At 39.1% G+C, this 21,571-nt stretch overlaps 3 protein-coding genes across 5 annotated transcripts; 1 reads left to right on the forward strand and 2 right to left on the reverse strand.

Annotated features, from left to right (window-relative positions):
- Positions 1 to 1,114: 1,114 nt before the first annotated feature.
- On the reverse strand, positions 1,115 to 16,387 carry LOC120190966. Of its 3 annotated transcripts, XM_039193972.1 has the most exons (5): positions 16,234 to 16,387; positions 15,650 to 15,755; positions 15,322 to 15,343; positions 11,766 to 11,776; positions 1,115 to 1,125 (listed from the first exon to the last, which is right to left on the reverse strand). In XM_039193972.1, the coding sequence occupies exons 1-3, from the start codon at positions 16,341 to 16,343 to the stop codon at positions 15,329 to 15,331; spliced, it is 231 nt and encodes a 76-aa protein (XP_039049903.1). In that variant the 5' UTR covers positions 16,344 to 16,387; the 3' UTR covers positions 1,115 to 1,125; positions 11,766 to 11,776; positions 15,322 to 15,328. The 3 variants fall into 3 exon arrangements, 2 of the variants coding, with proteins under 2 accessions (XP_039049903.1, XP_039049902.1); XR_005522654.1 differs by lacking the exons at positions 1,115 to 1,125; positions 11,766 to 11,776 and adding an exon at positions 14,777 to 14,988 and having other exon boundaries at positions 15,276 to 15,343; XM_039193971.1 differs by lacking the exons at positions 1,115 to 1,125; positions 11,766 to 11,776 and adding an exon at positions 14,777 to 14,988 and having other exon boundaries at positions 15,286 to 15,343.
- A 169-nt stretch (positions 16,388 to 16,556) lies between these two features.
- LOC120190964 (A-kinase anchor protein 17A-like) lies at positions 16,557 to 19,543 on the forward strand. The gene is made up of 5 exons (XM_039193969.1): positions 16,557 to 17,220; positions 17,301 to 17,442; positions 18,262 to 18,424; positions 18,884 to 19,081; positions 19,223 to 19,543. The coding sequence occupies exons 1-5, from the start codon at positions 16,704 to 16,706 to the stop codon at positions 19,226 to 19,228; spliced, it is 1,026 nt and encodes a 341-aa protein (XP_039049900.1). The 5' UTR covers positions 16,557 to 16,703; the 3' UTR covers positions 19,229 to 19,543.
- Positions 19,544 to 20,194: 651 nt separating this feature from the next.
- LOC120190890 (F-box protein At3g12350-like) lies at positions 20,195 to 21,510 on the reverse strand. Its single transcript, XM_039193927.1, has one exon. It carries the CDS (start codon positions 21,327 to 21,329, stop codon positions 20,418 to 20,420), a length of 912 nt encoding a protein of 303 aa, XP_039049858.1. The 5' UTR covers positions 21,330 to 21,510; the 3' UTR covers positions 20,195 to 20,417.
- Between the last annotated feature and the right edge of the window lie 61 nt (positions 21,511 to 21,571).

Raw genomic sequence — 21,571 nt, forward strand, 5'->3', positions numbered from 1 at the left:
AAGTCTCTATCTCGAACTCTACCTCTCTATCAGAGGTAAACCATACAACTCCTCTGGAAAGACATCAGGAAACTCGCTAACTGTACAGATCTCTTCGATCGTGGACAATAAACCTTTAGTGTTCAAAATACAAGCAATGAAAGTCTCATACCTCTTCCGGATCATACGATCAATTTTCATCGCTGAAACTATATTGGAGAGATAGCCATACCGTTCACCAATTAACACAACAGTCAAACCATCTGAAGTCTTTATAGTAGCACGCTTGTATTCGTAATCCAGATTTACCTTGTGTTTATTCAACCAATCCATCCCAAGAATTAGATCGAACTCCTCTAAAGGAAGTTCCATAAGATCATCGAGAAAAATTTCTCCCTGAACCTCGAGAGGACAACGCCGAAATACTTTATTCACTAATACTGCTTGTCCTACTGGACTCGTAACTGTAACAGTATTTTCAGTGTTATCGATCGAATATGAAGGTTTCGAGATACCGAGCTCGATACATAGGAGTGAGTGGAGCCATTGTCCAGTAATGCAAAGTATGGGATAGAATAAATAGTAAATGTACCTGCAATAACCTCATGCTCATCTCTGTCATCCCGACGTCTAGTGGCATAAACCAAAGCTGATGTCTAGCCTCAGAAACTGTTGGCCCTCTATTTTGCTGAGGTCGGGCTCTACTGTCAGTCCTGGACGCTGAACCACGAGCCTTTACTTGGCTACGATCTCTAATTGGAGTCTGTACTGTAGTCTGAGAACGCACAGGAGTCTGAGTAGCGGTCTGCTCAAACGAAGCTAGCTGAGGGCAATCCCTCCAAAAATGACCATTAGATCCACACTGATAGCAAAGACCCATATTCTTACGACACTCTCCTGTGTGTTGTTTACCACAAAACTCACAGAGGAACCCATGATAATACGACGAGGAACCGCCTCGACTGCCAACTAACGGTGAGGATGCTGTAGGCCTGAAACGTGTATTGCTTCTTTGAGGGACTAAAGTACGAGTCCTTTTTTCGGACTGTGCTGATGACTCCATCGGGCCTGAAAATTTCTTAGATCGTTCCTGTTCAACACGCTCTCTACCAGAAGCTAAAACCTCCACCTCTTCAGCATCTTTGGCTCTGCCCACCAGCACATCAAATATCTCATCCTGATGGGTTACAACTTGCCTACGCAGCTCGTATCTGAGTCCAAGGGAAAATTTACAACATCGATCTCTCTCAGTAGGTACCATACTGAATCCATACTTCAACAACTTCAAGAACTCGATCTCATACTCAGAAACAGTCATGTCTCCCTGAACCAGGTCTTGAAACTGCTGACGTCTCTGAGCTAAGTAGCTGATGCAGGGGGATCCGAAACAGATGATGCTGAGCTGTCAGATTGCACCTTGATGGCGCTGAGATACCATGAATTGGCAGATCAGCGTAAAGGCGGGAATTGATTGTGACATGTTCCTCATTGGGGTCGTTTTGAGTATGTTTCAGTTTTTTGGCCATAACTTTGGCTACAGGTGTCAGAATCGCGCATAAGACCCCAATCTGAAAAGCTCTTTCGACGCACATGCTCTCCACATTTAGACGCTCCATGCGGCCTTTTTTCAACCTCAAATTCTACCATTTTCCCCTCCGAATCACTAGAATTAGATATTTTTTACTATTTATGGTAATATTTCAATTGTCAATTAGAAAGTCAATTTAAATCCGATTTAGGCTGGATTTTTTGGAGATTGTTTATTTTATTTCGAATTTCAATTTAAGTGATTTTCGGGATTTTTTTATTTTTAGAAAAATTCGAATAAAGACGATTTTTGGCTATAATAGTTTGGCTTGTGGATTGATTTTGGGGTTTTTGATTTGATAATATTTTATTAAACCCTATAGACTTTTTTTTCTCTGATTTTTTTGGTGAATTTTCTCTTGTGAATCATCTGTTGGAGCGCTTGCAGGATAATCACTATTCTGTCTGGCGTGAGTTGGTTTCAGAGCTTCAACATATTCCTGGGAAATTTCACCAGTTTCAATGGCTGGTGGTCGTGGTCGTGGTCGTCGTGAGCAGGTTCCGAATGAGGAAGCACAACGCCGTGATCGCAACGTTCAGGATATGATGATTGCAGATTTACAAAGGCAAGTCACAGAATTAACCCAGCGCCTGGCGACGCAGGATTTCGAGGATCGTGAGGCCTCTGATCACGATACCAATTCCGCTTTCGAAAACCCATATCACAATCGTGCTCTATTCCGGGAACACCGTGGTCGGGAAGAGCGTCATGGAGACCACAGTTTTCAGTCGATCTCCCTGAGTTTTCTGGTATGTTACAGGCCGAGGGATTCATGGATTGGATTAATGAAGTAGAGCGTATTTTTGAATATAAGGAAGTCCCTCATCATGTGAAAGTGAAACTGATCGCCATCAAACTCAAGGGCAGAGCATATGCGTGGTGGGAACAGTTGCGACGTTCACGAGAAAGACAGAGCAAGGCCAAGATCATTGATTGGGAGAAGATGAAGAAGAAGATGAAGGGTCACTTCCTTCCCTTCGGCTACACGCAAACCTTGTTTCAGCGACTTCATACGTTGAGGCAGGGCGCACGATCAGTCGATGATTACACGGAGGAGTTTTACCAATTGGTCGCCCGGAACGATTTATCTGAGACAGAGGAACAAATGGTGGCGCGGTATTTGGGGGGTTTACGCCATCCCTTACAAGATATCCTCAGCCTTCATTCACTGTGGAGTGTTTCAGAAGCTTACCAGCGTGCACTTACTGTTGAAAAACAACAAAACAGGAGACCAGTGATCAGGAACGATCACAACAGTCGACCAGTTCGTCCTCAGGATTCCCGTCCTGCTCAACAGCCACCGCAAGGTAATTCTAACCCTACTATTAGATGTTTTCGTTATGGTGAACAAGGGCATAGGGCGACTGATTGCAGGAAGCCTGCTAGTCAAAAGGGCAAAAATTTGTTGATTGAGGAAAACGCGGAAGACGAGACTGAGGAGATTGGCGAACTCGTGTATAACGATGATGAGACTGATGATGTGCTGTATGGAGATGGTCATGAGACTCTGGTCGTTCGCAAGAGTCTACTTACTCCCAAGGGTAATTCAGGGGACGATTGGTTGAGAACCAATATTTTCCACACGACCTGCACAGTTGCAGATAAAGTCTGCAAAATGATCATTGACAGCGGCAGTTGTGAGAATGTAGTGTCCGAGGAGGTTGTCTAGAAATTGCAGTTGAAGATGGACCGTCATCCTAAGCCATACAAGCTGTCATGGCTAAATAAAGGCAGTGAGGTAACAGTTGATAGGCGATGCCTCGTGTCTTTTTCAATTGGTAGAAAATATTTTGATAATGCCTGGTGTGATGTTGTGTCTATGGATGCGTGTCATATATTGTTGGGTCGACCCTGGCAGTATGATCGCAGTGTCATTCATGATGGACGGAAGAATACATATTCCCTTAGCATCAAGGGAAAAAAGATTGTGTTGGCACCCCGGCGGGAAGGACTCACTCCTACCCCAGTAACCCATAATACTACTCTGCTTTCTATGTCTAGGTTTTTAGATGAGATTGAGCATGGCGACGTGGTCTATTCCTTACTACCTTGCGAGAACAATGCAGTAGATGTGGATGCAGATTTACCAGTAGAAGTACAGCAGCTGCTAGCAGAATTCTCTAACTTGATGCCAGAGGATCTTCCTCCTGGGCTACCACCTATGAGGGATATTCGGCATCAAATTGACCTTGTTCCTGGGTCAAGTTTGTCAAATCGACCAGCATATCACCTCAGTCCCAAAGAGGCTGAAGAGTTGCAGCGACAGGTGGAAGAGTTGTTGGAGAGGGGCTATATCCGAGAGAGTATAAGCCCATGTACAGTCCCTGCTCTGCTAGTGCCAAAGAAAGATGGTTCTTGGCGTATGTGTGTTGACAGCCGAGCGATCAACAGAATTACAGTTAAGTACCGGTTTCCAATTCCCCATCTAGATGATATGTTGGATCAACTATTTGGTTCTAAGGTCTTCTAAAAAATTGACCTTAAGAGTGGTTACCACCAAATCAGAATAAGAGCTGGAGATGAGTGGAAGACGGCGTTTAAAACGCCACAAGGGTTGTATGAGTGGATGGTCATGCCTTTCGGGTTATCCAATGCGCCCAGTACGTTCATGAGATTTATGTATCAGGTCTTGTGGCCTTTTATGGGGAAATTTGTTGTAGTTTACTTGATGATATCCTCATTTATAGTCCGACATGGACTTCACACTTCGATCACCTCCGTGCTGTTTTTGAGATGCTGAAAACGGAGTGCTTGTTTGTCAATCAAAAGAAGTGTTCTTTCTTCACTACTTCTGTGACTTTTCTTGGTTTTGTTGTGTCTACTGATGGTGTTCATATAGATCAGTCAAAGGTAGATGCAGTCTTAGAGTGGCCCAGACCAAAGACCTTACATGACATCCGAAGTTTTCATGGCTTGAAGTCTTTTTACCGCCGATTCATTAGAAATTTCAGTACTCTGATTGCCCCTATCACAAAGTGCCTCAAGGGGCGTGATTTCCAGTGGTCTGAGGAGGCAGAGGCCAGTTTTCAACTGGTCAAGCAGAAGATGACCGAGGCTCCAGTTTTGGCACTTCCAGATTTTAACAAAGTGTTCGAGGTAAATTGTGATGCATCTGGCGTTGGCATTGGTGGTGTTCTGAGTCAGGCAGGTCGTCCGGTTTCTTTTTTCAGTGAAAAACTATCGGGATCAAAGAAAAATTATTCCACTTATGATCTGGAGTTATATGCCATAGTTCAGTCCCTGAAGCATTGGCGTCACTACCTAGTACAGAAGGAGTTTATTCTGTTTACCGATCATGAGGCCTTGAAGTACATCAATGGACAACACAAGCTGAGTAGACGTCATGCCAAGTGGGTGGCATACTTGAAAGAATTCACTTTTACGCTGAGGCACCAACAGGGAGTTTGAACCGCGTCGCAGTTGCCCTGAGCCGTCGTACCTTACTTCTCACCACCATGAGTACTAAAGTTGTAGGCTTTGAGACGTTCACAGATATGTATGCAGCTGATCCTTCCTTTGGAATGATATTTCAGGAGGTAACTGAGGGTCACCGTCATGATTTTGTTTTGCATAATGGGTATCTGTTTCGTGGATTACAGTTGTGCATTCCAGATTGTTCATTGAGGCAGCAAATTATAAGTGAACTCCATAATGAGTGACACTTTGGCCGAGATAAGACCTTGGCCCTTATCTCTTCTGACTTTTATTGGCCCAAGTTGACTAGTGATGTGGCCCATTATATAGACCGTTGTTATGTGTGCCAGCGATCTAAGGGAGTTCTCACCAATGCGGGCTTGTACACTCCCTTACCTGTTCCTGAAGCTCCTTGGTTCGATGTCAGCATGGATTTTGTACTAGGCTTACCCCGCACCCAAAGGGCCTCGGATTCTATCTTTGTTGTGGTTGACATGTTTTCCAAGATGGCTCATTTTGTAGCTTGCAGAAAGACTATGGATGCTGACCGGATTACCCATCTCTATTTCAAGGAGATTGTGCGTTTACATGGTGTTCCTCGATCCATCACTTCAATCGTGATACTAAGTTCATCAGTCATTTCTGGAAGAGCCTGTGGGGGAAACTGGGAACGCAGTTGAATTTCAGTAGCGCCTACCACCCCCAGACGGATGGCCAGACCGAGGTGGTGAACCAAAGTTTGGGAAACCTCTTGAGGTGTTTGGCAGGAACAAAGCCGAAGCAGTGGGATTTGGCATTACCTCAGGCAGAATTTGCGTACAACAGATCAAAAAATAGAACCACAGGTTTAAGTCCATTTGAGATTGTCTATAGTCAGAACCCATCCGGGGTGTTGGACTTAGCCCCTATTCCACGTATAGGTCATTTCAGTCCTAAAGTAGATGAGATGGCAAAGTATCTTCGGGGTATCCATGAGCAGGTGAAACAAACCATTCATGAGAGCAATACCAAGTACAAGACTTGGGTCGACAATCATCGTCGTCAGGTACTTTTTGATGTTGGTGATTTTGTTTGGGCTGTATTAACTCGCGATCGTTTTCCTGTTGGTGAGTATAATAAGCTTAAGGATCGGAAGATTGGACCTTGTGAGGTCGTATAGAAGATCAATGATAATGCTTACAGGTTGCGCCATCCCAGCCACTTGAAGACTTCTGATGTCTTTAATGTGAAGCACCTCAGTCATTGTTTTGTGGATTCTGATGACACTACTCTTAACTCGAGGACGAGTTCTTTCCAACCCAGGGTGACTGATGCAGAGGGATCCAAGACAGATGATGCTGAGCTGTCAGATTGCACCTTGATGGCGCTGAGATACCATGAATTGGCAGATCAGCGCAAAGGCAGGAATTGATTGTGACATGTTCCTCATTGGGGTCGTTTTGAGTATGTTTCAGTCTTTTGGCCATAACTTTGGCTACAGGTGTCAGAATCACGCATAAGACCCCAATCCAGAAATCTCTTTTTGACATGCACGCTCTCCACATTGAGCTACGCTCCATGCGGCCTTTTTTTCAACCTCAAATTCTACCATTTTCCCCTCCGAATCACTAGAATTAGATATTTTTTACTATTTATGGTAATATTTCGATTGTCAATTAGGAAGTCAATTTAAATCCGATTTAGGCCGAATTTTTTGGAGATTGCTTATTTTATTTCGAATTTCAATTTAGAGTGATTTTCAGGATTTTGCTATTTTTGGCAAAATTCGAATAAAGACGATTTTTGGCTATAACAGTCCAGCTTGTGGACTGATTTTGGGGTTTTTGATTTGATAATATTTTATTAAAACCTAGAGACTTTTTTTTTCTCTGGATTTATTTGGGCGAATTTTCTCTTGTGAATCATCTGTTGGAGCGCTTGCAGGATAATCACTATTCTGTCTGGCGTCAGTAGCGCTCTCCTAGAAAACGACTCCGAAAGCGATCCTTAAAGAAATTCCAGGTCAAACGATCGGTAGGAACACTACTGGTCACTGACTCCCACCAAGTGTAGGCATTGCCATCTAACATCGCCACAACACCATGATATCTCTTAGTTGAGTCTAAACCCAACTGATCCATGCGTCTCTCTGTATCCTGGAGCCAATCCTCAGCTTCAGTAGGAGCTCCACCAATCTGTCCCCCAAAAGTTCTAACTCCATTGGCAATCAAAGTCTGCGAAATAGGAACCTCTGATACAACACCAGTAGCTCTGACTGCTCCCTGTATCAACTGCAGAAATTGTCTACCAAAATTCTCATCCAAAGCAACTCCGGTAGACTCTGACTCAATATCGGTCGCTCCTATGATTGGTGTAGTCATGCCAATACCAGCGGCAAGAGGCAGATTCGTTGGGGTCGTAGGAGCAGGATCACCTATTAGAGGTGGGGGATCTACCCGTATCTCATCAATCGGATCTGCAAATCTAGCCACTCGACCTCGTCCACGGCTAGTTCGACGACCACGTCTAGCACTCATTTTGATGGATTACAAGTTTACTACAGAAGATAAAACTTAGGGTTAGATAAGCACTTGGAGTCTTGAACACAATTTAAAAATATTAATAATTTTGTGACATGGCCTTTGTAACTTGTTTTGTAAAATATTTCAAAACCGTACTTTCAATATGGACTCATACACGGTCCGAGGGTTAAAAACCAAAAGCTCTGATACCAATAAATGTAACCCCCTAGACCCGGCCTATGCATTTCGACTAAGTCTAGTGGATCACATACATGATTCTTAAAGACATTTTCTGAAACCGTTATTCAATCATTGTAAAATCACATTATAAATGACATGATATTATACTATCAAAACCCAACTTGTAAATATAATACCAATAAGTAATAAATTAATTTAAAACAGGTCTTCAAAATCAAAATCACAATAAACCGAACAGTAATAGTAAAAGTGTTATCATCCTAAAATACGATACTTTAAAATAAGGTCCATGTCACCAAAATAAAGTCAACTAGCAAGATAAAACATTACAATCAGATATACTTCAAGAGATATGTTGATCCTCCAAGTGCTCGAACCGAGATATCAACCAAAAGTATCTGAAAGGGGAAAAACATTTTCGAAAAGTGAGCTAGGCTCAGTGTGTCCCAATATTACCTTAAAATCACAATAGGTACATTAAACAAATCATAGTCCAGTAAATCTCATAAATTCATAAAAGAGTTTAACTTTTGAAAATCATAGTTTAAACCCTTTTCTTGTACACCATCAGTAGTTCCCAAAACTATTTTCCATATAGCTTACTTTAAGCACACATCAAAAAGAAAACCAACCTAAGGATAAGCTTTAGAGCTTGTATCCTTAGGCCCGTAAGTCCAAGTCCATATAGCTTACCCTAAGCACACAGCACGGGAAGCCAACCTAATGTATCTTGGGGCCCCAAGAGTCACATTAGGCCCATTCTGTTTATTAGCTTGATCAGAGCTATACTATTGTAATTCAATCCAAAAGTTCAATTGCACCGTGTCACAAATTCCATAAATCATCACATTAAATTGGTGCATCAATAAAACAGTAACCAAAGAACTCGGTGTACCTCATATTAAAACCAATAAAATAATTCAGTAATAATTAGGGAACACACCTCGATAATAGGTTCAAATATAGATCTACTGATTGCTGGTTTCACCACGCTCTGCTACAGTTTTCGAACCTATTTTATAATAATCCTATATTACTTATGGGTAACATAAATAAATCTCTAAAATCATAAAATTTACGGGTCTTACGGGTGAATACTGGCACACGTGATTTGACTGATCTAGAAGAGCTGGGTCGAGCTGTCGAACGATCCGGAGAATCTTTTTTACCTTCAAGCAATAATAATTTATCAGCCCCAAATCTTACTTAATTGCTCAAAGCTAAAATTCTTAAGTATATAAGCATTTTTAGGGTTTGACTATCAATTTAGAGGATTACGGGTTTGAATTTGGATAAACGGATTGCGGAATCGAAATCAGGCGTCGAAAAACATAAAGTATGTCTTTTCGAAAATTTAAATTCTTGGTCAAAGTCAAAGTCAACCACTTTGACCGTCGATTTGGAGGCCTTCGGGTTCGAATTTGACGAAACGAACTTCGGAAACGGATTCGGGACGTCGAAAACTATCAGAATAAGTATACTCGGAAAAGATTAACGGTCGTTTAATGGTCGGTCAAAGCCATTTTAAGTTTTGGTCAAATGAAGTCAACGGTCAACGGTCGGGTCGGGTCGGTCGGGTCGGGTCAGACCGGTTTAGACCGGTCAGACAGGTTTTCAGCCACTCACTCTCCATACGGCGGCGCGTGTGGCACGTGAGGCCTCCTTCGGGGGTCTAAAAATTACGGAAAAATTTCTAAAAATTATTTTGAGCGATTTCGAGATACTTACAAAGATCGGTTCAAATTTTTGAACGGCGGAGAGTTCGATTTCAACTCGGCCGAATCTTTGACTGCTCCACCTCCTCACGCGCCGCCGTCGACGGAGACCAAGGTTGACACCGGCAGACTCAAAACGACACAAGGAACATGATGGTGCGGGAGGTGTCAAAAACCGATCAACGATCGGAGATGAATTTAAGATTTTCTCGGCGGTAGTGCTAAAAAAACGTCGAGACTTTGACTCGAAATTCACGTCATTTGGCAGCGTTTCGCTATAATTGATTTACTGGGTTTTGTTCACGGGTCGAAGATGAACACGATGGTGGTTTCAATTTGACGGTCGGAGGTCAGACGGCGTTGGAATCAGGCTTTGAAGTAGAGTGCGGGAGGAGGAATTTCACAATTGTTTTCTGTTTTGAAAACAGAAAACCATACATACGTATATATCAAATTTCCTGCCGACACTAAAAGGAGTAATTCAGATATTGGTCCCTAAATTTCCTTCACTTCTAATATTGCCTACAAGTTTTGAAAACTTTTAATTTAATCCCCAAATTTCACCAAATTACACCGATTTAAATTATTTTTTTTCCGGGTTGTTACAAGCAGGACTTTCAGTTACCAAACTAAGTTGATCATTTATCTTAAACTGTATGATTCTCTAATCCAAAAGACTTTGGACTTGACGTTTGAAGGCAAAATAATTCTCAATGGTATGTCCTTGAGCTCCGGCATAATATTCACAATAAACGTTGATGTCATACCAATTCTAATAAGGAGGTTGGAATGGTTTTATGTAGTACGGAGCCACTTCTTGCGCTTCAAGTAACTTCTCATATAACTCTTTATATGATATAGGGATAACATCAAAATGAGAACCGCTTTTTATCTTGGATTGAACCTGAGTTTAGACGTTGGGAGTAGACTAAACTTTGACGATTTCAAATTATATGATTTCTTCTCATCTCTGTGAGCTTTTACAGTTGTCACCATTTCTTTGGTATCTCCAGGCAATTTGTGAATATAAATGATGACTGTCTGTAATTTCTCAAATTGGTTAGGATCAGAAGTCCCTGAGATTACATATTTATCTTCATTGAACTCTCTCTCTTTCTGTTCAGGAATCTCTTTTCCTTTGGCTAAAACAGATATTCTATCCATAATCTTGGACATCTTCTCTCTTATTTCTCGTATCTCTTTTTGCTCTTCAATGGGCATAGGATCTTTGGGTGCATAGCTCTCCTCCATCATCAGAATTCCCTCAGGATGCCATTCCATGGTTGCGTCATATTTTGTTTGATCATAAAACTTTTTGTCCATTTATGAAGTCTTTCCAATTTGATGAACATCTTTCAAGTCAACACCTTTTGTTTACGCCATGATCATGCAATGCAGACAAAAGAAATCAATACAAACAAGTTAGAGTAGAATAAAATGTATAAAAATGAGAAAGGAAAAATAAATTGGTTAGTACCAAGAAAAGATCCTAGGTATAAATCCTAACCTCATGTTTTCTAGGTCCATGCTTTGTTTGGAAAAATTAACCTAACTGCATGTTTACTAGTTTGCATGCATTTATTCAGGAAAAAGAAAATAAAATAAATTAAAAGCTAGAGATTATTTCTCCTTTGTGTGCACCTATGGACAGAGGTTCAGTATAATCTTAGATCAGGAGAATTTCTAGGGTTTATTATATGCAAGGTTTCAGTTCTAGGAGTAAAGGTACCCTAATTGTCCTTGTTAGTGCCCCTTTGGGCTGCTAACCCTCAATCCTAGTCCACTACAGACTTAAACGGATCGAGTTCAATTCGAGGGGAGACATTTCTCTATGTCTGACACGAAGAATAAATTTTGACGAAGACATAGAGCATATGAACCCCGAAAGTTACTTGCTAGGTCTGACACGGAGAATAAATTCTCACGAAGAGGTCGCTTTCACTCCCACTTAAAAGGACAAGCTTGATTATAAAGCTTATGTTATGCAATGCAAGTGTTGTGTATGAGGAGAAATATTCAAACCTCTGATACTGACAAACAAATAAACAAAATGAAATTTAATATATGAAAAGAAAATAAAAACAATAATAAAGAAAAATATATAAAATATTATGAAAATCATAAGTAAAAAAATTTGAAAGAAAAGAATTATAAATTAAATAAATATGAATTTTTAATTTCTAATTGATAGAGACAATTTATAATTGATTTTAAAGCTTGACCTGGTCCCCAGCTGAGTCCCAAGCTGTCGTAACCGGTTTTCGCCTGGGCACGAATTTTTACTTGGTAGGAAAAGTTATGTGAATAAATGGTTTTAAAATGTTTTGGGAGTCGCCATCGGCCTTTTGGGTCAGGTAGGTCGAATACCTAAAAATTATCTTTTAAAAAAGTTTTTAAGAAAACATCAATTAAAAGATAAACTGGTCTGCATTTTAACCAAAGATTCGTTCTTTTTAATAATAAAAGAGATTCGTGGTCGATTACATTTAGGGAAGGATTAGCACCCACAATGCCCAAAATTGATACTCATTAATTATAAATTATCTCTATTATTGGAAATTTAAAAATTTAAAAATATATTTAATTCATAATCCTGTTATTTCAAATTTATTAATATAATTTTAAGAAAATATATTAATATATATATTTATTTTTATAAATAAAATATTTATTTAATTAGAAATATCAAAAAAAGACTTCTAGGTGCTTTAAGACATCCAATTTCTTAATATTTAATAAATAAATAAATATTAATAAAACATTAAAATAAATTAGTATATATAATTTATAAAAATAAGATATTTATTTATCAGAAAATGAATTCTAGGTTCTTTAAGACAACCCATTTCTTAATATTAAAAAATATATAAATATTAAAATATGATTATTTTTCTAAGAAAATAATTTAAATAAAACAATATGTATTTTCTGATTTTTATAAGTAAGATATTTATTTATTTAAAATACCAGAATAGGACATCTAGTTGCTTTAAGACTGTCTTTTCTTTGATATTAAAAATAAATAAATATTATTATTTAAACAAATATATATATATATATATATATAAGACTAAGGTAATAATAATAAAATAATAATTAAAGCAATAATTAAAATATAGAAGTAATAATAAAATAATATTGCAAATAAATAATGATTAAAATAAAAGAAATTAAAAGTAATAATATTAAACTGCAAAATATAAAAAAAATCAGGGTCAAAAAATGAAAAGAAACAAAATATTGGTGAATAAAAAGTAAAATATCAAAATTAAAGGACATAATTCGAATTATTATAAAATATAATTACTAATAGTGTAATTAACCCTAATTATTAATAGGTGATTAAAAATAAATAAAATTATGAGGGACTAAATATGGTATTTAACCTAAAATGTATATAATTAGGTCAAGGACTAAATTATAAATAAATAAAATTCAAAGACTAAATTAAATATGCAGAAATGTAATTCCAGTGACTAAAATGGAAGTTTATAAAATCTGAAGGACCGCTGACAGGATTTGACCATTGGTGAAATTACACACATATCCCTCCCCAAAACGACGTCGTTTGGGAAAACCCCAAATGGCCAACTCTCATAGCCATTTTCTCATTTGTTGATTTTCTTCTTCTCTCTCTAGACGAGAGAGATATAAATCTCTCTCGCTTCTCTCTTGCTTCCCTCGCCGGAGAGATGTTGACGACCGACCGACCACCGCCGTCGCCGTCTTTCGCCGTCGCCGGCCACCATACCTGGTGGCAGAAAATTACAAAACTTCCCCAAATTGAAGCCTATTCCAACCTAAACACAAATCCAAACTTATTTTCTTCTAAAAATTCACCGAAATCGCTAGATCTACAATTTTTACCTTCGAACCAACGGTGGTTCGACGTCGATTTGGCTTCCGACGAAGCTTGGTAAGTCACTTCCCTCTTCTCTTGGTTGTTTTTCGTTGTTTTCTGTCGTTGGTGTTGCTGTGGTTGTGCTTGCTGCTGTGTGGTTTTAGTGGCTGTCGATGTCGTTGTTTATTTTTGGTTCTCCGTTCTTGCCTTCTCTGTTCTTCTCTCCTCCCTTTTTTTATTTTACAGGGAACGATGGCTTTTATAGGCACCATGTCGCTCCTCTCGGACTGGTTAAAGAGTGGAAGCTTCGGTGAGTCACCAAGGCTATACGATGACTCACCATATAGCTTCAACGTGGGACTGTTTCTGGAGTCTTCGGCGAGGCGTCGTGGTAGTGGTAGCGTCGGCAGCAGCTGGTTGGACCATCTGGCTTGGGAGGCGTCGACAGAGGCGGTTGCTGGGAGCTATTGGATAAGGCGGCTGGGAGCTAGGGTTTAGAAACCCTAGCAGTGATGATACAAACCCTAGAGGGTTTGGGTCTTCTATTGGGCCGGTTCTGTTGTAAACGGGCCTGATTATTGGGCTCCGGGATTTGTATTTAATTTAATAATAATATTAATAATAATAATAATAATTTTAATAATAATAATAAAACGAAAAAAATTAGTGTTTACACTTGTAATTAACCTAAAATACTTGCTAGTTCGACACTCTCGTTCAGTGATCTTTTCTCTTTCAATAAGAGTAAACGAAAAACCTACACAAGGGTGAAAAAAGCAAAGCGTTTTTCACCTTTGTTCTGACGTGTTCTGCAGATTGCAGCTGAAAGAAATATGGAAATGGCTGCCTGGCAAGATCTAGCTACTATTTATACCAAATTTGGTTCGTGGCCGATGCAGAAATTTGTTTAGACAAAGCCAAGTCAATTGAACTTTATTCACCCAAAAGTTGGCATACAACAGGTACAAACCCATCTATCTCTGCATGTTTGTTTTTGCGGTTCCTTTTTAATTTCAATGGTGTTCGTTTTGCAGGTTTGTTATTTGAAGCCCAATCACTTTATAAAGAGGCCCTGGTATCATTCTCAGTCTCACTGTCAATAGAACTAGATTACGTACCCAGCATTGTTTCAACAGCGGCCTTACTCGGGCAATTTGATGGTCAATCACTTCCGGTTGCGAGAAGTTTTCTAATGAATGCTCTTCGATTAGATCCTACAAATCATGATGCATGGATGAACCTTGGATTGATGGCCAAAATGGTTGAAGCTATCAGCTCCTGTTGAAGCCTTCACATGATGGTGGGATTTGATTAGTTAGCCATGATGGGATTTTGACTAGTTTCTATCAAAATGTATAGCAACATCTTAGTTTTTCTCTTCAGTTTTTTCGATTAACACCAAAATTCTTATTAACTCAGGTTTCCCTCCACTAAGAAGTTCTTTTTATTTCATAGAAGCTATTCCAGGCCACAAACCATAAAAATAGACATAAAAATCGACGGGCAGAAAATTATAGGGAAGGGAATGGAATCTGTAAAGGAAATCAAGAAGCTGGATACGTAGAGGTTGATATGGAACAGAACAAAGCAAAAACTTAAGATTACAGTTTCAACTTCTTCTTGGATTTATCATACATTACAACTGAAAATTGAGAACAAAGAATGGACAGTCGGTGCATTTTTACTGTATCACTTATTTGACAAGAGGAACTCACAACTTGGAAACTATGGTAGCGTTAAATTTTATTTCTGCACAACAGAAAACAGTAAGTTTAGAAGGAGCAAAATCAAGTGAAGAAACCTTAGAAACATCAGAAAACATGAGTTTATGATGGAAATGATCACGGAACAGAAAATTTGTTCTGATGTGTTAAAATTCTTGATTGTATTGTGCATAATCCTATTCCTACCAATGTGGAAATCATGATATGTGCATAAGAAAGAAAAAAACCCTGATTTAAGAAAAGCACAGAAAATAATTGACGATAAATCTCTCAACAAAATTGTCAATTGAATAAACATATAGAAAGATATACCCATATATACATGAGCAATTTAGGCTGAATAGAGAAAAAGCAAAACTTCAACTTCAACCCATCTGCCACTGCAAAACAAAATCACCAATCAACAGAAGAGTAAAATTTGTATATTTTTTGCTGAACTATAAATATCATGTAAACTGAAGCCCCAAAGGAAAGGAAATTATTTATCAGAGTGCAAGAGCCAAAGGCAGCATGGCATGAGATTGAAGGACAAGGGCATCATTATGGGAAAGACGTGCCTTGATAAGATGGAGAAAAACTCCCAATCTTACCCTCCAACTCCCCCCCTTTATCAGGCAGATATTATTTTCATAAAACTTGAGAAACCATTTTCATTGAAGCTAAATTAGCATATTAGTAACAAAAACCTTCAAAACAGGTTCGCCATTATTAGAGTTTGCTGACTGCTTTGCGGCCGCTTGCATCTGTGCACGTGCAGCTCTTCCTGCAGCTGACTGTTCAAACTGCTCTTGCCTGCAATTTTGATCAATGGTTTCAAATTTTTAAAATATGCAAAAAATAAACTGTTATAAAGCACAACTTCTGCTGCTTTTCTCTATTTGACATCAAACCAGAGGAAAATTCGTCTTTCACAACTAAATATAATTACATCACTGCTAGCAACTCATGTTACAATTTCAAAAAGGAAATCAAATCGAACTTATTTTCAAATGTTTCAATCTTCCATAACATAGTAGCAAGTCCTAATTTTCAGCATTGAATTCCTCTTTTTCTGATCAAAACGCAATAACCTTAAACAATTTTCGAAAAAAAACGGATCAATCTGACATGGAACGGACAAAATAACTAAAATTTGAGAATTAACCAAAAAACTGCAAGAAACCCATATTTTTCGTATTGTAATAGTATAATAGAAGCAACCGGATATGAGAGAAGAAAGGCGAATTGAAAAAGGGATTGAGAAATTAAAGATAAGAGAGGACTAAGATACCTTTTCTGAGCAGCCTCAGCGGCTTTGGCACGAGCTTCGGCAGAGGCCAATCTTTCTTCCTCCTTTCGCTGTTCTTTGTTTCCACCATCGAAGCAAGAGAAACACCCCATTTTTTTCTCCTCTTTCTCTCTCCTCTGAGATTTGATTTTCGTTTACCGTTATTTTATAGATTGTGCTTGCGTTTACTTATTTATCCTCTTTATAAACCAATTGAACGTCGCCACGTCATAAATAAGAAACCTTTTGGTCTTTTCGTAAGGGCTGTCGGAGTTCCGTTTGCATCTTCTTAAACTCAAAGCAATATATATAGGTTTACCATCTGCGTCGAAACAAAGCCATTTCCAGCGGCTTCAAGACCGAAACGACAGCGTTTCTCTTTTTTTCCCCCCTCTTTTCGCTTTAAACCCTACCAAGAAGCGACTAAGGAATTGCAGAGAAAGGTGGAAACTTGGAAGGTTATACGATTTAAAATGCGACCGTTAGAGACACTGCCGCCAACGGAAACCCTAGAAATCGAGAATGGTTTGTCACTAGTTCCGCGCGTTAAACTCAATCTCACAATCCACCCTGCCCTTCCATCAGTGTCGAAACCCATCGATGAATGGCAGCTAAAGCGAGCCCTGATAGATTTCCTCAAGTCCTCACTCTCCGTCCCCGTTACCGTTCCTGAAGAAGACCTCCAGATAAAAAGGCTCAAAGACCTCAAGAAACGGAAGCGAGACGAGCCGGTCGCCCACGGCGCTCTTTTCATTCGTGACCTTGGGTTTTTGAGTGGTAGGAAGAAGAGTGAAGAGACCGAAGAAGTTGATGTGAAGGAATTGGAAAAGAAGTTTCTGGATTGGAGAAGCTATGTAGCTGAGAAAATGGATGGGATTGAGCTTAATCTTGAAGGAGTTAAGTATAACCTTAGTGTTGAAATTCCCCCGTCGGATGATTTTGAAAGGATGAAGAAAGATTGGGAGGATTTATACGCTTTTCGAAACAGAGGTTTACTGGCAATTTTTTTTTTGGATTTGAATTTGAAGTCAATTTGGGATTTTTCTTTTTAAGTAGGTTTTTATTTATAGGTTACTCGAGGGGAGGAAGACAAGAGCCAGATACGATTGTATTGAGAGGGGTTCCGTCGCGGTGGTTTGCGGAGCCCAGAGTTTCATCCAAGCCTTCAATGCTGGTCACGCATACCATTTTTTCCACATTTGGGAAGATAAGGTAATTCCTTTCTTTTTTACCTTTAGTTGCTTCGACTTCTTTTGCTATCACTGAATTCTGGTAAATTTTGTGAAGCCTTTGTTGTTGAATGTGTGGGAACTCTGTCGTGATTTGTGTCTGTCAAAAATGTGGGTTTCATGGTGTATTAGTCTTGTGGAGCAAATTTTTATATTATCTATCAATTATGATAATTTTAGGGTTTTTTGTTTTTATTTTTGTTAACGTAATGTTCTTTTACTTCCCTTCACTGATCATAGTTAAACACTTAAGCTAGATGATTGTATGTTAGCAAGATTTAAATAGAAATCAGAAGTTTAGCCTCTGTTGCTTCTATTGATGGGATTAGTAGGGTTTAATTGCATATTTTTCGTATGGTAATAATTTATTTTCTTGCAATCTTTTTATATTTGAAAGTCATTGACAGTAGATGCTCAGAATTTATCTAATCAAGTAAGACTAAGAATACATTGAATTAGTGATAGACTGATATCGTAAATCTTCTGTCTAATACTTTTCATGTGGATGCAGTATTGTTCCTTGCACTTACATTTATTTCCATATTGTTTTATACTTGGTAGAGTAATTGGCAATTTGGCATTAGATTCTCATAGATTATCTCTCACCTATGAAGATCGACGCATGAATTTGTAATAGACTAGTTATATCTGTACCTGTAAAACTTTTCATATGGTTCCACCATTGTTCCGTGCGCCTATTGCTTTATGTATATTAGATTACATCTGTTATGGTTGATGCTACCATTTGAATTTTACATGATCATAAACTGTTTTTGTATGCCCTTTTACTTTCACTCAATAGGAATCTTAATGTTTCTGAGGATGATGATCTTGCTAAGGGGATGGAGGATGACTTAGACATAGGCATTGTTTCAGGTCTTCACTGTAAAATTGTTGTTCAGTTTGAGAAATACCGGGATTTCTATGATGCACTCAGGGTATTATGTGGTCGCTCATTGCAAAAGGTATGAATATTTCCCTTCTTATTATAGATGAGGGGCATTTTGCTCGAGCCTTGCACCATTGCTTGATTTTTATTTTTTCTGCTGTTGAATTCAATGGCACACCACCACTAGTCGTGTACTTCCTGCCCAGACAAGAGCTTATCAATGCCTATTGTTTAAGGCTGCTTTTTGATGGGCAACCAGTGCTGTTTCCACTGCACTGGCCCCGGTGAAACAGCATAGGACCATCTGTAAGGAATGGATAAAACATTATTGCATGGTTGATTTGATTGGGCTGAATACATGGCGTTGTCAGATGTGATGCAAAAGATAATACTTTGGTGCTGTTATTTTGCTAGCATGGGCTAAATCAAATGCTTTTTGGTCGGGGCTCAGTTTAACTTTGCATTTATAAATTCATTCATTAACAACTATAATAAGTAGCTCTGCTAATATCCAATGTTTTTTAATATTGATTAGCAAGGATCTCGGTTAAGTGCTGATTATGAGGTTACATGGGACAAGGATGGATTTTTCCGAAGCTCAAGAAGTCAAAATCAAGACAAGAGCAGCAGGATGCAGGAACCTGCAGCAGAAAGATACAGATCTGAAGCTCCCAAACGTGAACCTCATGTTTCTCAGCTGACTTCCAGCGATACACGAAGAAAGAGATTTAAGGTCAGAATTCAGCTCGATGATAATGATAAATTAGTCTTCTTTTCTCTCATTAATATTGGTTGATAAGTTAGTAGAATCTTTTATTGCTGTTTGTGGTTTATGTTTTCAGCTTGATCGTGATCCTTTTTTGTTTTAATGCAGGAATGAAAGCACAGCTGCATATTTAGAAAGATCTATGCAAGATTGATCTATAAGAGTGGACGACTGTATATGGACGGGCTAAATGATGAATGGACTTTTACATTTTCATTCGGTTGGTCAGGCTCGTAGCCTGATTTAATGTTTATGACCCCTTTATGAAGTCATGCAATGTGCTTGCATTATTTATGAAATGATGCTAAAGCCGAACTTCACCCTTTTCGGTTTTCACATGTTAGATGCTTTATTTGCAAATGCTTAATAGAAACATTACCCCGTGTGTTATAGACTATTTTCACTGTTTATTGTACAATGTTTGTCTCAGTTACCACTTCGTATTATTATTGTGTCTTATCAGAAACTATATTAACGTGCTACAACTTGTGGAAACCGAGGGGAAATATTAATGCAGGAACCTGCCCCAATTTCATCATATTTAAAAAGATAAAAAATCAAGTTCATGTCACCAGAAATTCCCAGCAATTATAAGCTGGAGGAGAGTCGACTCTTAGCTGTAATAAATAAAAACCTATTCACTCATCATTGACATGAGGGGAAATATTTATCAAACACTTCAGTAGAACGAACAAAGCTTCTGAAAAACAATGACTTGTATGAAACCCAAAGTATGCCAGTCAAATGCACTTGTAAAACCATATTAACCAAGTGCAAATTGCAAATCATATTGGACCATCACGGTTAGGGCCTAAGGGCAGTGCCTCAGTAGACTCCACAAAAACGATGTTTGTCAAACAACACAATGGCTCCTACTGCAGTCTACACCCTGAACCAACCATTTCCCCAAGACATTTCTTTCTCATATTTGTATTTTGCCATAGCCTTATCAAAATGTTATTAAAATTTGGAAACATTGGTCAAAAAAATTCCACGGTTGTTTAAAGAAAGCAAGAGAAAACAAGGATTACTCCGAGCTAACACGACGGCTTGAACTGAAAACTAGAACTGAAATGCAACTATCAAGTCTATGGCAAGCCTTCACAAAAAACCTTAGAAGGCAGCATTACAAGCATTCCCATTTTCCTCCTAATCCCACAAGTCAGACAATAACTCCAATTCCACTATACTACACATTTGCAGATGAATGAAAGAAAACAACATTATTAGTCAACAACAATATATTTACAAACACGAGTTCTTAACCTCAGACATAAAGCACAATTTGGAAAACGAGGAGTTTTCACAGCACCTTCCAAAGACCCTGCAGGGGCTTACCTTCAGTAGGCGAGCAATCAACAACTTTAAGGAAATGCTCAGGCTCCCATTTCCTCATCCCTTGCCTTTCCTTCTCCTTCTTCCTCTGCCTCCTCCATGCTCTATCCCCAACGGGGCTCGTTTTATTTGCAAAATGCGAATACATTTCCGATACGAAACGGTCCGGTAAGCTCCCGGCAGTACCACTCTCTATAACTTCATCACTAACTTCTATCAAATTCTTTGAACTTGAACTCTTTCTCAACACATCTTTACTTTTACAACTATGCCAAAAGGTTGAATTTTCTTCAACAATAAAATGATCCTTACCCATGAAATTAACATTGGCCGGAACCAAATTTTGGTACAAGCAGACAAATTCCAACCAGCTATCGAAATCCCCGGATGGTATTTCAGTTTGGCCCTCCGGGTCGAGAAAGTATACGATTTGCCCATCTGGGGATATCCCCATCCACAAGAACGGCGTTTTGGTAACATGGTAGGAGTCGTTTTGGGAAAGACAAATCCTAGAACCGGAAATAAATGATGAGCCCCACTCGAAAACGATCAACCGAGGACATTGACCTGAGACGGCGGCTCGATCGCAATGGCGCCAGAAGCCGATGAGATTCTCCCACTGCGTTAGGGTCTTGTAAAGGAGCTTGTAAGTGATTTTACCGCCACCCCATTTATTGATCTGGGTATTGGAGCCCCACCGGCGTTGGCAAAGGGTGAACCAGAGCTTGGTGTTTCGACATAGCGAAACGAAGCGTTTTGAGGTGGAAGCGAAATTCGCGATCTCGGGCGGGAAAAGGAAGGAGAGGATGCAAAGCTGGACGTCTTCAGGGAAGTCGGAGAAGGAAAATGAAGACTCATTTCGGTCTTTGGGATTAGCCATAATAGTTCAGGGACGAAAAAACTTTGTATTGTCTGGAAACAATTTGATGGTTGTGTTTGAGATGAAAGTTCGGTCAGTAAGAGTTTGATTGGAGAAGATTCTTGGAGATGAAGGAATGATTCCAATAACAGTTCCCAACTAAACCGTTGTTTTGTCAGCAATTAAGGCAAGGAAACAAAACATTGCCGTACTTTGGTTGGAACTAGGGGAAAATTGCGTGCGGTGCAATGTTATTTACCTTT

The sequence above is a fragment of the Hibiscus syriacus genome, unplaced genomic scaffold (genome assembly GCF_006381635.1).
Source record: "Hibiscus syriacus cultivar Baekdansim isolate YM2019G1 unplaced genomic scaffold, ASM638163v2 tig00116964_pilon, whole genome shotgun sequence".
NCBI classification, from domain to species: domain Eukaryota; kingdom Viridiplantae; phylum Streptophyta; class Magnoliopsida; order Malvales; family Malvaceae; genus Hibiscus; species Hibiscus syriacus.

Coding starts and splice junctions, on each gene's coding strand:
- LOC120190890 (XM_039193927.1), bottom strand. CDS start 21,329: ATGGCTAATCCCAAAGACCGAAATGAGTCTTCATTTTCCTTCTCCGAC.
- LOC120190966 (XM_039193972.1), bottom strand. CDS start 16,343: ATGGGGTGTTTCTCTTGCTTCGATGGTGGAAACAAAGAACAGCGAAAG. Junction 15,756..16,233: donor GCTGAGGCTGCTCAGAAAAG/GTATCTTAGTCC, acceptor TCAAAATTGCAG/GCAAGAGCAGTTTGAACAGT.
- LOC120190964 (XM_039193969.1), top strand. CDS start 16,704: ATGCGACCGTTAGAGACACTGCCGCCAACGGAAACCCTAGAAATCGAG. Junction 17,443..18,261: donor TCCACATTTGGGAAGATAAG/GTAATTCCTTTC, acceptor TTCACTCAATAG/GAATCTTAATGTTTCTGAGG. Junction 18,425..18,883: donor GTGGTCGCTCATTGCAAAAG/GTATGAATATTT, acceptor AATATTGATTAG/CAAGGATCTCGGTTAAGTGC.